The 15,697-nt window shown below is 40.6% G+C and overlaps 1 protein-coding gene across 8 annotated transcripts in view; it reads left to right on the top strand.

Moving 5' to 3' along the window:
* Positions 1–15,697, top strand: part of Nfib (nuclear factor I B) — a 224,547-nt gene that overhangs the window by 130,575 nt on the left and 78,275 nt on the right. For all 8 annotated transcript variants that reach the window (XM_060365777.1, XM_021649507.2, XM_060365778.1 and 5 more), the window contains one exon: positions 2,091–2,144. In XM_060365777.1, the coding sequence (XP_060221760.1) occupies positions 2,091–2,144 (54 nt within the window). The remainder of the gene's footprint in view (positions 1–2,090; positions 2,145–15,697) is intronic.

The following is a 15,697-nucleotide window of genomic DNA, read 5'->3' as shown; positions in this document are numbered from 1 at the left end:
TGTAGCCAAAGCTGATAAGGCTTAGGTTTGAAGTCCAGAGAAAGCTGCTGTGCGGCTTTCCTGCTCATGGCACCTGGCAGCCTTCTCCCAGCTTGCTGTTTCTAGATGTGCTGCTTGTTGTAGAGCTTTGTACCTATAAAGTAGCTCCAGCGAGGGAAGAGAAAAACTGGAGGGCCTGGCCTTTGAGTCTGACTCTGTAAGTCGGAATCTCAACAGGCTAGGCTTCCTTGAAAAGGTAGCCTGTCAGGCAGCTTGTGTAACAGACACCAGAGGAACTCAAAAGTAGAAACAGCAGAGTTGTAGCAAAACGAAACAGTGTAACATTTTACTGCAACTGTTATGTTCTAGGTTTGAAAAGTGGCCAGTCCTGCATTCTCTTTGAAAGGAATAAAGAAAAAAAAATTCTTCTATTAAGCTGTAAGTCATCCAGTCTTGCCTCGCTTCCAGAAAAAAGTAGTAGAAAAAGGTCCTGGAGATGAGAACTGGGCCTCTGGCTGCAGGAGATGACAGTGAGGGCAGTCAGATCCCTTTCCAGTTTCTTTCCCTCCATCTTACAAAGTCAGAAGCAAGGTGAAGATACTGTGGGAATCACAAAAACAAGGTTGCTAAGGTTTCATGACACACACTCTAGAGCAAAGGAGGAAAAAAACAACAACAACAAGGAAATGGGATAGAGGGATTACATTCTTCCTCACCGTTAACCCTGACCTAGGAAGCAGAAGACAAAGGCAGAAACAAATAACTAAGTTTTATACACAAATAGACTAACAGGGTGTTCCTACCTTCAAGAGTTTAAGAACAATTGCAGCAAGTTAATCACTTACCTGACATAACCAAATGACCTTAATAAAAAACAAAAAGAGTTTGGGTTTCTGCTTAATTCAATCCCTTCCTTGCCTCAAGTATAAGGGCAAGGTTTTGAGGAAGAGACTTGTGTGTTTATGGCAGTTGGTGACACTGCCAGTACCACATTTTGTTGAGATTCACTATTGTGCTCAAAATTGCCTTTTTGTAGGCAAGCAAAGAAGGCTGCTGAATCTGAGCCATCCATTCCTCTGGCATGTACTGCAAGCCTGGTGTGTTCAGGCCATGAACAGCCCCAGGAAGACAAAGAGGTAGACAGGCTCTCTGCCCCTTCCTTCCTAGGGCAGTGTAGCTGTGGTGACAAAACCTAAATGCTAGAACCAATTAAAAAAAAAAGATTTCTAAGCTACTCTCTGCCAGTAAGTGTATAAGAACCCAGGGCAGACGACACAAATAAATGCAGAGGATCCACGGGAGAGAGGAGTGAGCCAGACATAGCAGTGTGGATTGGTTAGGACAGGCACTCTGGCTGACAGTGCCATCCTCTGAGCCCCTTCTGGGGTGCTGGTGAGGGATGGCATGGCCTGGGCTGCTCTGAATGACTGCGGCGGCCTCTTCTTCCTTATCTAAGAGTCTGTCTGTATCTCACAGATGGAGATTAAATTGATCCAACAATTTGCTCTCCGCAAAGCCATGTTGGTTTTCTACCTAGTAATTTATGCTTTTCCTGGTGTTTGCAAATCGATTGCTATTATGGGATGCAGACAGAACTGGGCTGGGATCCAGTAGGCTGGGGGATTACTGGAGTGGGTATGCGAACATGCCTGTGAAAGCCTGGAAGAGAAGGCTCTTGTTTTTGTGCCTTTTCATCTCTGAAGAAAGGCAGATTTTTCAGGTTTTTAAAAGTGTTCTTAATTATATTTAGATTGTGTCTTTTAAGGGACAGTATCTGCTTTATTTCAAATTTCTGCTATCTTGGCCTTGATATTTGCCTAACCCTCAAATGGTTTCAGTGGCTTTACAGCCAGACCTCATCTCAGGAAAACCTTCCTCCACCCCAAAGCATTATAGACGAGTAATTGTTCCCTTTCACGAAGAAATATGTATAGACATTTATCTGGTTTGATGAATAAAATGTTGCTTTGGAATGGCTTGGGAAAGTATGCTTTATTTAAACACTTCAGCCCATTGTTGTACCTTAATTTTTTTTCCTAAGTCCTTCTTAGTATTGTGAAATTCTTTCAAAACAAATTATAAAGAAAACATATTCTGTGATTTCTTTACAGATTCTGGACAATCAGGAAGTCCAAGCCACAACGATCCTGCCAAGAATCCTCCAGGTAAATATGTGTCCCCGGACGTGTGACCCTGACATTGTTGGAGAACAAAGGGTCCCTGTATAGATCAACACCCATAATTGGTCAGCTGCCTGCTTTGTTCTGGCAGGCGGTGGGACTGGGACAAGATGTGATTGTGTGCAGGCCTCTGCGGCCGTAGGTAACTGCATTCCTCCAAGGGCAGTGTTCACCTGAGTCCTGAGGTTTCCATTTTTGTTGTTGGACTTAAAAGCTGATTCAAACACACGCTTAGTTGTATATCTTTTAGGCATTTGAAAGCTATAAACCTTCTAACCAATTTTTAATAAACAAAACAAAAACTGATAGCCGTTTCTGTACTCTTACAACTTATCTACCCTGTTTTAAGAAAGAAGCTCGTGGATTTATGTTTCTCGAAGGGGATTTTTGCGTGCTCTGCCTTCAGTGTAAGGTGTGTGTGCGCTTCAGTTTTGGGCGTGGACTGTGCCAGATCTGAGACCGCTCCTGTGCAGTTTGGCTGTCCTAGGGGGTTTGTTCTGCACATCCTGAATACAGTGTTCTGCTTTTAATTTAAGAGTGTTTTTCTTTTCATGAGAAGACAGTATAAAATTAACATAAAGAACAATTTTAAACTTTTGCTATCATAAGAATTTTAATTGTATCTGTGATTTTCTTAAAAGGATGTTCCAAAGACATTCTTAACAAAAACAAAAGCAAAACACAACAAACCCCAAATCTCCAAAAAATCTCAGCTGCCATTTCACTAGAACAAACCATTCAGTGCAAAAAGTCAGAACCTGAGGTTTTCCGGGCCTCAATTGCCCTGAAGTCCTAATGCCTGGCTAATAAGCTGAAATACCTTAAGAACCCCCAAATTACAGGAAAATAGACTAATTTGCTCCTAAAATTAGTTTAAAGACATACGGTAAATCAGTATACTAGGTAAAATACAAAATAAAAAAATAATTTTTTTTGTTTTAAAACTTATATCCATGTTTTGCTTAGAAAAATAATTTGTCTGTACACACATTAAATTTTATTCTGCTTAAAATTATATTGTTTGGCAAAATATTATATGCTCCAATGATAAAAATACTACCTCATTACAGGTTATATACTCCAAAGATGAAAGTATTAATTCAATAGGTATTATAGTCTCTGACAATTAAAAGTACTAATTTTTTGTTAAATTTTTTATAGTAATTACAGTTTATTTACTTTGTATCCCAGCTGTAGACCCCTCCTTCATTCCCTCCTAACCCCACCTTCGCTCCCTCATCTCCTCCCTGCCCCTCTCTAAGTCCACTGCTAGGGGAGGTCCTCCTCCCCTTCCATCTGACCCTAGCTTATCAGGGTCTCATCAGGACTGGCTGCAATATCCTCCTCTGTGGCCTAGCTAGGCTGCTCCTTCCACAGCAGGTGGGGAGGTCAAAGAGCTATTCATACCAGAGACAGTTCCTGTTCCCCTTACTAGGGAAGCCACTTGGATACTGAGCTGCCATGGGCTATACCTGAGCAGGGGTAAAAGTACTAATTTTTGATACCTATTTAAAATTTTCACTGAGTTGATTTCTCATGATAAATTTGCAAATGCAACAAACTGAGAGCAGAAGATAAAATATTTAAATTAAAAACCAACGTTTTAAAAGCCTCTATACATTTTACAAAAATAAAAGAAAATAGAAAATATTAAAAAAAAAGATCATGAGAAGAAAATGGTTGCTAAGTCTTAAAAGCCAGACTAAACAAAGGCTGTGCTGTTTGTGTCTGAACGACAACTTGAAGTTAATGAAGTAGCGAGTCAGAGTTTCTGAGCAAGTGCAGAGGCTTGCCTACCCACATGCTGTCTGCTGAAGCTGAGCACAGCCAGGCAGGTGACCTTTGTGTGCTTATGTAATGGCAGGATTGCCTAGAAGATTGGTTAATTTTTTTTTTTTTGCTACATACCATGTAGAATTTCTTAATTTTTCTGTTTTTAATAAGGAAAACAAACAGAAACTAGGTAGAACACATCATTCCCCCCCACACTTTCAAGTTTCCTCGAGGAAAAAGTTTATTTTCATAACTGTCAAGAAATTTAAGGTGTTAGAGTTCATTTGAATTAACTCTAAATAATGAAATTAAAATTGGAATTTTATTTGACCATCATTTATCATGCTTTTTGCACATCATCATAGGGGCATTGTTGTAGAGCTTATTAAAGGAATTTTTGTTTTGTTTGGAGATAGCGTCTCTTACTATATTAAAAGTTTTTAATAAAAGCAGAAACATATTCTACAATATTTTGAAATAAACCAGGCTTTTGGAGGTAGGTAGTATTTTTCAGTTTTAAATACAAGAGCCCTGAACTTATTAAGGTTCTTGTCTTATACTCAGCTGGTATAAACTGTCAGCAGTTCAGGCATTGGGGACTCAGGAGAATTGTTCTGGATGCTGTCTTCATCGCTCAGTTCTGGCCATGGCTGACCCATGAAATCTCCCTACAGAGACTCAATGTCTCAGGAGGCGCAGTCAAGTCCATTTGTGGGAAAATTCAGACTAGCGCCTGAATTTTCAGTTGGGGAGACTGATCCTGGCCACACACACTGCTTCTTCCAATGGCGGCTTCCATGCCCCACAGCTTTGCATTGCTGTGGTGTTTCCACCAAGAGATGTGGAACTGCCACTGTCTGTTCCAGTCTGTGGTTCCCACAGCTTGGGAGGAGGTGGCACGGAAGCTCCCGACCATTGCCATGCAAGTGGTCTCCCCAGCAGGCACAGCCCTGTATCTGTCAGCCCAAGAGCAACCCCCCCACACACACATACACACCTAGCTTGGCCGGCTGACATAGATTCTACTCTCTTACTGATTCTGAGCTGCTTTTTTGTAATGAACAGCATTTTTAAATATTTACTTTTTAAAAGTTAATATGAAACTAATTGGTTTTATTGTGGCCTTTTCATACATGTCATTATACTTTGCTCTTCATTCCCACCTCCCCACTCTCCTCTTGCTAACCCCCCGTGCCCTTCCCACTGGACTGTGGACTTTGATGGATAAATGGGTCTTTATTTGAGAATTCGTGCTTTTCATTTGGGATTAGTGTTTAAGTACAAGCAAATAAAAGAGAAGGGATATTTGGAAGTTGTCATTTTTAAAGTATTTAAGTCATTCCTTGGTGCTTGTAATTTATAAAAGCATTTAAATGTTCTTCATGGAGGCTCATCAACCTGTTGGTAACGTGAGGTTTTGCTCTGGTTCTCTCTTAAGGGGCGTAGGTGCCTGTTCTTTCCACAGCTGAGGTGCAATACAAGGAGAAGTGCTCGACAGGCTTGGCTTGCTGGCTTTCACTGAAGCCATCTGGCCGCTTTATTGTCGTAATCTTGTGTCTTTCCTTTGCTTGTGACCAAATCTGAGATTACATATTTCTACTCGCTGGAAAATAAAAGTCCAAAGATGATCTGACTGTGTAAGCAGCCCTGGTGAGCTCTACGTGAAACTGCCAAATGACTTGGGCCAAGGTCTGATTGCGTGTCCAAACACCACCACTTGTAAACAGTGCATCATTGGGTCACAGTCTTCTGAAATTAGCCCCAGGATGCTGTGTCATTTCACAACTCTTCCTTGGGCTGTCATCCTCTAGCTTTTTCAGCTGATTCACCTGTTCACTGCAGGATGGGAGAGCATCAAGAGAAAACAGCAATCTGGAAGCTCAGTCTGGAAGTCGGAACCTTTGTTCCAAGCTGATGTGTCCGTTTAGAGTTTAGGAAGGCTGTAGTTGTGTGGCATGCTCCCTTGGCTGGCAGTAAAGAAATGTTGAATCCAAGAGCAAGACCTATAAATTTTCAGATGTAACTTTCTGAAGTGTTTCAAAGTGCATTAGCCAGAACTTTCTTGTTTGGAATGAATGGGTTTACAGTTTAATTTCATACTTTTCTATTTTGCAGGAGTGTGTACATTTTTTGGTGTGCATGTGTGTTGACATTTGCACTGTACTTAACGTTATATCGTTCTAGGACCCTTAGAGCCATATATTGTGTGAGCTTAAGTTAACTACCTTGAATCCCTCCTCTGGAGCAAGGATAGAAATGACTGAATAATTAAATTGAATGAAGAATCTTAGGAATTGTTTAAGTCAGGCAAAACTTGAAGTTTATCATTCCTAAAACATATTTTATAGATTCCACAATTGAGGTCAGCCACAGAGTGTGTGTGTGTCTGTGTGTCTGTGTGTGTGTGTGTCAGGGTGTGTGTGCCACAAACTAGTAAGAAGCATCATGGCCTGAGAAGATGGTCAGCACCTCGGTGGTCCTTGGTACCTGCTGGGACCACTGAGGCCCAGGCTGGCCCAACCTTTTACATTATGTTTTTAAACTTCATATTTTAGAGTATACATAACACTTTCTAATAGTTGTTGAAATCATGAACCATGTTTTTCTTTGCTATTCTCATAAACAGATGTTTTTAGGCTCTCGCGGTCAAAGAAAAAGAAAACTTCCTTTGATATTTAAAATCATGACGTATTTTTTAAAAGTACCATACTTACTTCTTTTTGTATCCTCATTTATTTCTGTCAGTCAGGGTTTTTTAAATGAGAGAAAGCATATTGTTTAATAATACTGGTGAATAATGGTAAACTGTGGTTCAATATAATAAAGAGCACAACAAACTATAAGCAAACTATCTATTCACGAAAGAATAAATAGAAAGGTCCTGAAATGAATAGTTAATAGTGGTTAAAAGCTAACATATAGGTAAAGCTTTTAAGTAATTTAAAAATTAGCACTTTGTCAGTCAAAAATCAAAGAATCTTTTTTCTTGGTAGATTTGCTTCAGAAACATTGTTCTTTTTCTTCTTGTTTGGAGACATTACGCTTAATAAAGTCTTCAAATTTTCAAAGTTGGAGTAGGATGAAGGCTAAAGGAGAAGTAGATGAGGGAAGTATTTGTGCACCAGTTATTCTGAAAAAACAATAAGGGTGTCTAACCTTCAACTACTAATTTTTAGAGGCTACATCCTGGTACTTATATGTAACCCACTCCTCAAACATTGGAGCACATGACAGCCAGCACCAAGCCGGGCCTTTACTATGAAGTTGACCTGATTGCTTATAATAGTTAATTTGTTCAAAGAAAGATAACTTAGAGCTGTCCCATGAGATCCTAAGGAAAGGAGAGCTTTCCCCATTTCTTCATTCACCTCGATCACTTACCTTATCAAGCACAAGTAGTATCAATTACTATTGGCTATCAAGTTCAGGATTAAACAGTACCTTCTAGACAATGAGGTTGTGGATTTGAGTAAGCTAACAATGAGTAGCAGAAGCACCCACCTCCCCTTGAAAATTTGGGAATATATATCATTCCACACTCACAAATTTGTAAGTTGGCCATAAGTAAAAAATTCATCTGGTAGACACTTACTCAGCATCTATTTTGTGCATGACACTAGGCTAGATGTCACAGACTTTTGCCCAATATGAATTATACTTCAACCTTGCCTTTCCAAGTTTCGTCTAGAAGCACATAAAATATTTTGAATGGGGATTAAATTTTGTTTACTGTGTCAACTGAAGTGTTTTAGTCTAAAGTTGTGGAATAGTGTTTCTAACCATTGCAGGGATTGGGAGAGCGTAAGGTATAGAATGACAGTTTTCTTCTGAATCAAGCTCTGTCTTTTACAATCAGTACGAGGTCATGAGGACACTGTGCAGGTAAAGCAACTTACAAACTCAGCTTTTTCCATACCTTTTGCAAGAAACAGACAGAACACCTGGATAATTGCATGTGTTTCATAAAAATGAGTATACTGTAGTATTTTAAAATTACAATTTTTCTTCAACTTTATTGATCAAGACAGCTTCACATAGAAAGAGCTATTTGGTGTGGAATCAAATATATCTTTTTTTTTATTTTGTACTATACTTTTCTGGATATAGAAAGCAAAGGAAAGATACAGGGGAGAAGGGAAGTAGACAAAGAGTGGAATAGGGAAAGTTAGGATAGGTTTTGTAGGGGAGGCAAAAGAAGCCATTGTTTTCCAGTTTGTGTTATGCTAGAATTGGCATTTTTAGGCAGTGGGTCTGTTGCATGTCTCTTGGCATTGAAAGACAGGTACACTGTTGTTGCAAAGCTCTTAATATTGCCATGAGAATAACTGCAATCTCTCTTTGGTGATTGGGCAACTTTTCTCCTGGCAAGACTTTATCTGTTAGACCTTCAGGTTGACACTGTATAAATATTTTTTCCCAGTTGCCTCCCATGGTGTTCCTACCTTCTGAAGCCACCAACTTTTCCATTCCTTTTAAACCTGTCTATATTTTTTCTAACTCTTCTTATATCTTTCTTCATGTTGACGCTTATAAAATCTTATGCCTCGTCCTTCAGACAAGCTTCCCCACCAAAAGCTCCTCTCTTCTTATTCTTTTATCTTTTCATTTCATTTATTTATTTATTTGACTGGACTGAAAGGCTATCAGCTCTATAACTAGGCTTCTGTTCTCATTGAGTGAGTCTCTTGAACTCATGACTTCATAGGAGCTGGGTCCAAGTGGTTTTTCTCCATTCTCTTCCAGCTTATATACGCTTTGTTTTGTTTTCTTTGAGACAGGCTCTAACTCTGTAGCCCAGATTGCTTTGTGATGTTAGCTGTCTTCCTGTAGCAGCCACCAAGTGCTGGAATTACAATGGGAGCCACCATGCCTGACCCACATTCTGTAATATGTTGATTTGCATATACTCTGTGTTAAAACTTGCCTCTTCCTTTTGAAAATAATATCTCTGTTAGAAGTCCAGGAATTGGTGTTCTCTTAAGTTTTTATAATGAGCTTTTTTCTTAGTGAGATCCTTTGCCTTCATCCTCTGTTTGCAGTACCTCCTATGAGTTTTCAGACTGCATTCCCTTTTTGTTTGGGAAAAGGTACCAATGGGGCAGATTCATCCCCTCGTGTCTCAGACCTTGGTTCCTAACATGTTGAACTTGCTTCTTCAACTGTCTCATCGGTAACTCAGATGTCATATTTTCAAAATCAAATTCATGCTCTTTGTTTACGTATTTGGTTTGCTCTCTTTTGTAAGAGTCTTAGCACCACCATAGTCTCCCCAGTCACTTTTGCTTGAAGAAACTTTTGACTTTTTTAGGGACCACCTTTCATACCTACATATTTTTCTTTGGGGGTGCTGAGTTCTCAATTCTGTTACCCTAGTGTGAGTTCTGTCTTAGTTACCTTTCTAGTGCTGCAGAAAGACACCATGGCCCAGGCAACTTATAAAAGAAGGCATTTAGTTTGGGGCTCACAGTTCCTGAGGGTCGTAGAGTCCATGACCATCATGGCAGGGAGCATAGTAGCAGGCAGGCCAGCATGGTGCTGGAGCAGTAGCGCCTTATCCCCAAGCATAAGGCAGAGAGAGGAGGCAGCTCACTGGGAACAGCATAGGCTTTTTAAGGCTTTCTCCAACAAAGCCACAGTTCACAATCCTTCCTAACCAGTTCCACCAGCTACAAAGCAAACCCTCAAACATACAAGCCCATGGGAGCCATTCCTATCAAAACCACCACATTCTCTAAACATGATTTCTTGCCTGGGTCCTAATAATTGTCTCCTTTTTTCCTGTGCTTTTCTCTGACCATATACACGAATCGGTCATGAAGCATGAATGTGGTTTAAAAGCCCAGGATGGCTCACTACTTACAAACAAGTTCCACAACTAGTTTTAGGTCAGCAGTTTCAACCTGTGGGTTGTGATCCTTTTGTGGGTCATGTATCATATATGATGTATATGAGATGTTTACATTACAATTCATAAAAGCAGCAACATTACAGTTATGAAGTAGCAATGAAATTGGGTCTCTATAGCATGAAGAACATATATTAGAGGGTCGCAGTATTAGGTAGGTTGAGATGCCATTCAGTACCCAGTTCTTTGCTTTCATTGGCACGTCATCAGCTGCTGAGCTCTGTTCAATGCCACAACTTCTGTAGCCCCACTACCAAGCAGCACCCATTCTAGCCATGCAGGCTCTTCCTTGCATCTCATTGCATTTTCCCAGGTAGGACTGGATACCTCTGCAACTCTCCACATTTGCAGCTTCATCCCACCAGCCTCTGTTTATAATTTCTTCAGGATTCATTTTTTACTGTGATCTTGTATAAAGCAATCATAGAAATGTTATCCAGCAAAATTTCATGTGTAGGTTTATAGATTGCTAGTCAACTTCCTCACTGTTCTTATAAAACCATTGTGAAAGATGAAAGGACCTGTATGAAGTCCTAACTAGTTTTTGGCAAATGTAGGTTTAATTTAATTTTTTCATGGGTCAGAACTTTATTCATATACACAGGACCAGTACTTTCCCTACTTCTTCACCGCCCACAGCCTGCAGGGATGTGGTAGGCAGAGGTGAATCGATGGAGGATGATGGAAGTGGAGCTTGGGCTCATGTGAATATGATTAGGTTGAGCACGGGGGAGGGCACAATCAGATGAGCTTACATAGGAATGATATAAGAGGGGCCCAGGAAGTGGGATCAGGTCCCGTGGGAAGCAGGCTCCCCTGTTTCATAATTTCACTTGCCCAGAAGTTCCTAATTTTTCCTCATGCCCAATCTGTTTTAAGTGTCAATTTTTCACTGTACAGATCAGGTTGAGACTTTTCAATTGGTCACAGTATAACTCAAACAAAGAAGAACATATTGTCTTTCCAGCACACAGCGAAAGGACAGGTTGGTTTCAGGGACTAGTCTTAGCTATTCAAGTTCTTTTGTTTCTTTGTTTTAATTTTAACTGTTTTAAGGTCTTGTAGTACCTGAAACAAAGTAGCCATGCAACATGGAACTTACACCATCCCTAGTTCCAGAAAACTTCCCAGAGGCTTGACATCAATAGACTGTAGTTTGTTGCGTTTCAAGAGCTGTTGTATTTTTCTTTTGTTGTTGAATGTGTTGGTTCCCACAGAGAGTTTCCATGCAGAAGTCCTAAGAACCCAGAGGTTAGAGTTCACCTGGACCCACTCTTCCGGGCACTATGTGTTTGTTCCTTCAGCCAAGTATTTTGTATTCCTTTCACAATGACCGCCCGTGTCTAAAATCTCCTCTTCCTTTAAGGTCCGCCCCCCTCAGTGTGTGTGTTTCTAAGCACTACTCTTGCAGTACGCAGCTACGAGCTAATAGTGCCAGTCATTTTCCTCCTCACAGCTGGAATGTGAGGACAGTTCTGTAGTGCAGAGTGGGCTCCCTCCAGGCCGGCTGCAGTCCCTGAAGTCTGTAGAGGCTCGGCCTCTAGTGCTCGCTGGACATCACGGGGCACTGTGGCAACCCTGAGCAGTGAGAACTCTAACGAAGCACAGTGCAACATCACACACATCTTCTAGACGAGCTTCGCTTTCTCTCCACCTTAGAGGCTTAAAAAGTGCGTTGTAAGATACCAGGCAGGTCTACCAGCACCTTCCTTTTTCTTCCTTTTTCCTGTGACGCCAAATGAAATAGTTGTAGCAAGGATTTGTGTGTGGCAATTTGAGTCTTGCTACCTTTTAACTAACACTGCCAAAGAACCTAGAAAAATTCAGCAGGTTTTGCTTTTCTGAGTTGTGAAGAATTTGGAGGGATGTTTGACATGAAGCTAATTTTCAGAGACTTTGTCTGTTTTCGTGTTTATTTAATAAAGTGGAAGTAAAGGCCAGTGTCTTGTTTTGTTGTTGTTGAAATGCTTTTGATTTTTGGTCCCACTAAAGGCTCACACCCCTCTCCCGCATGCACTCTGTACTTTGACTGTGTCATGTCCCCACCATCCTCCCAGGACATTACCACATCCCCGTAGTATTCAGGAGAGAGAGGACAGCAAACCCATCAAGTGCAGGGCTGAGGAGATGGGTCAGTGGGTTCATTGCCCACTGTTCAAGTCTGAAGACATGAGATCGGATCCCTAGCACCTGGGTGACAAGAGAATGTGCTGGTATGCACCTCTAACCCCAGCCTGGAGGAACGGATCTCAGACCCGCTGGGCCAGCAAAGCAAGTTCCGTGAGAGACCTTGTCTCGAAATGTGTGGTGGAGAGCATTTGAGAAGACCCCTTAGGCTGACCTAGGTCTCTGTTCCCATGTTCACACTCATGAGCACATACCGGCAGATTTGCGCGCGCGCGCGCGTGTGCGCGCACACACACACACACACACACACACACACACACTTGTTAATGCCCCGATGTTTTGTAAATTGTGGCTCCCAATGGTTACTTGCTAGGCTGTTCTTAATGCAGGGGATTTTTAGATTTAAAATTCGCTGTCTTGGACTGTTCCTTTTCTGAACTGAGCCATACTCAAGCCAGAACAATATTTTCTAAGTAAGTAAGGGGTTGTTTCTGGTGCCGCATAAGAAGCATTCCGCTGCTGTCGTCTCGGCAGCCCCAGATAATATCTGGGAGTCGCCCCCTCACACTGTTACCTGTCCAACGGAGAGGGAAGAAGGCTCCAGACACTGGGGCATTGCTCTTAATTAAGATAAATAATGAACAGTCGTTTCAAAAGAAGATAATTGGGGGTAGAAATTACAATGCATGTTCATTGACAAATTTTCACTTTGATTAGTTCACCTAAGTCATATAATAACTTTCTGCCTTCAGTAGATTAGGTCTTAACCCTCTGACATGTATGTTGCAGGTCCATGTCCTCACCATAATGTGTAAAATGCATTATTCCATTTCCTCCTCCTGCCACTAAGGCCCCACTGTAGGTTCAACCTGAATTCTTGGCCATCATAAAAACAGCTCTTCAGGCTTTCCGTGTCCTTCATTTGTGTGCTTGTACTCATCGTGTCTAGGATGTCTGTACTCTGTGATGAACTCCTTGATTAAACTTTTTCAGACTCTCTGCTATTCAGTTTTACACTAATAGTGCTTAGTAAACTGTCTCTATTGACAAATCTGTTCCTGTCAGTGAATTCGGAATACCTTAGGGTAATTATCACATTCTTTTGTAAGCCTCTCTTAACTAAGGTATCTGAGTCTGGCCAGCTTTAGCACTTGGCAGGACTCAAGGCTTGTGAAGTGGAACCTCAGAGTACATACATTTAACAGCTACACCCAGAGAGTGTGATCTCAGCACTCAGTGCCTGCCATCAGCCAGGAAAATTGGTTATTTCTGTAGGGGTATTTATAACAGTCCTTTCCCCTGTAGATAAACTGCACCCCAGTCAGAACTGCAGGGGGGGAAATGATTGAAAGGTGTAGGGATCATGAAATCACTGATTCAGAATCTGTACTCAGAGACTGTCTTTTCTCTCAGTCAGATGAATTGCCGAGGAGTCTTGTTCACTCTTTTCTGCATTTCTTTACTAACTCATAGAGAATGTGCCATAATCTTGCCAGAAGAAAGGTCATCCTGGTAAGGTAATACTGGAGAAGGTAATAAACCAAAAACCGGATTGCGTCCTGTAGTTAGTATCTTCAGAAACATTGCCGATTCTGCTGGGTATGTTTTTAAGGCTCTTGTGATTTTCGTGGAATAGAAATAGTACCACGTTCTGAAAACTTGGCTACTTAGTGCAGGAGATGAACTGGAACTGCCGTTGGAGATGATTGTGAGCCGCTGTGTAAGTGCTGGCAGTCCAACCCGGATCCCTGGACCAGTGCTCATAATTGCTGCCTTATATGCTCATTCTTGTATGGCTTCTTTATCAGCACTTTGGTATTTACTCAAGTGGCAGCAGCCATTCCCTTTTATTGCTGAGCAGTTTTCCATTACATGTGGATATACTGTGTAGCATGGGAGTTAGAGGCTGATGTTCATCTGTTTTCCATATAGATATACAGCTGGTTATATACACTTGATATACTATATATATCAATAGTCATAGGTGCATGCTTGCTTATGGTCCATCATATGGACCTGTATGTCTCACTTTTGCCAATACCAAAGTGTCTTCTTGATTATTTTAACTTTAAAATAAGTTTTTACAATGTTTTGTAAGGTTGCTTTTTTTAAAAATCTGTTTATTTTCATACACATTTTAGAAGCAGTTTGTCAAATTTTATATATAAAACATAAAAACTTTGAAACATTTTAAACCAGATACAGTTTTGAGTAACAGTGATAAAACTTAAAGACAGATCCTTTGAGATATCCAGCAAAATCTGAACCATTAACTATTGCATGCAAAGTGCTCAATTCAGGCTTAACTTCTGACTCAGCTTCTTTAGCTTCTTACTAAAGCTTCCACACAGATTCATAAAATGTTGAGAATATCTCTAACCATGTTGAATCAGAGAGCAAAAGAGATCTCCTGCCTGACTCCCAGAGGCTTATCTCATCATCACATAACTAGTACATGCAGGATGACTTTAAAAATCTGTGCTTTCTGTATTTTATATCACAGCAGAGAGAGCACAGCATTGGTTCTGTGAGACAGCGAGATCTGTGCCACTGTCGTCTGACAGGAACAGAGATTGTTCTGTATCATTTAAAACTGTGTAAATCTGGAGACCAGCAGGGTCAGGAAATGGAAGACATGGAGAGACTGAGGAGCATAAGACTCCAGCTAGCTTCTCCCACTCCAGTCTCGCTAAATTATCCCCCAAGACAGCTTCCTTCGTAAGCTTGGTCCTGTCTGCCCTTGTGGTAGTCCTCCATCCTAGGAGGTGCCTGTTTATTGTCACCTGGTGTAGAATGTCAACTAGCTCAGTGGGGGAAGAGCAGAATCCAGCTCCTCGTCTTAGAGTGTCAGGAGCTATTCTTGGTACCTTTGAGGAATACCGTTACTGATACATCAGTGCCTCTCTCCATAATTATGTACCAACTCAGAGTAACACATTTTTTTATTAATCTTATGAAATCTCTGAGTTTACTGCTTTTGGAGGAGCTAAGAAGTTTTAAGTATTTGAAGTCATCACCATCATCATCATCAACAATAGCAATAACACAACAGCAAAAGCCAAACCTTTTTTTTTTTTTAGGATGAGGTAGAACCTGAAGTACTTGACACAAAGCCTGATATATAATTAACACTCCATAAATGTTAACTATTATTTGCATCTTCATCATCATTATTGTTACTATTTTATAAAGATGAATAATCTTGGTCAAGTCACTGATTCAGGAAACAAGACTCCAAGATCCATCCACCTCTGCTCATTCCACAGCCTTACCCTCAGCCCAGATGAAGGATTTCACATATGCAGCCAAGAGAAAGCCACATACTTCACCGTGTCCAAAGCCAGAGTCTGGATAAGGTTAAATGAAAACAGCCATACTAATAGACCCTTGATAAAAAACAAACAAACAAACAAACAAAAAAACAAACAAGAATGGATGTATTAGTACCATAAAGAAAAGTATGTCTTTGAATATGAGGAACTAGGGAAAAAGAAGAACTCCTTCAGAAGGAAGGACTTGAGTGATGAATGAACCAAAAAATATAGTTTGAATAAACATGAAAACATGTAAGATGGAAAAAATAGAAAAGGAAGTTATTTTCATACTATTAAAATCTATACAGAGAGGCAAGAACCCAGGCTGTGGAAGTGACACAGAGAACAACCTGAAGCCTGCTCTTCAAAGCAGAGAGGGAATAAAAATAAAATAAAAATTAAATAAAAAGGAAAAAAAA

The sequence above is a fragment of the Meriones unguiculatus genome, chromosome 12 (genome assembly GCF_030254825.1).
Source record: "Meriones unguiculatus strain TT.TT164.6M chromosome 12, Bangor_MerUng_6.1, whole genome shotgun sequence".
In the NCBI taxonomy this organism is placed as follows: domain Eukaryota; kingdom Metazoa; phylum Chordata; class Mammalia; order Rodentia; family Muridae; genus Meriones; species Meriones unguiculatus.
Note: the sequence above shows the minus strand (reverse complement) of the source record. Positions and strands in the feature narration are given on the sequence as shown.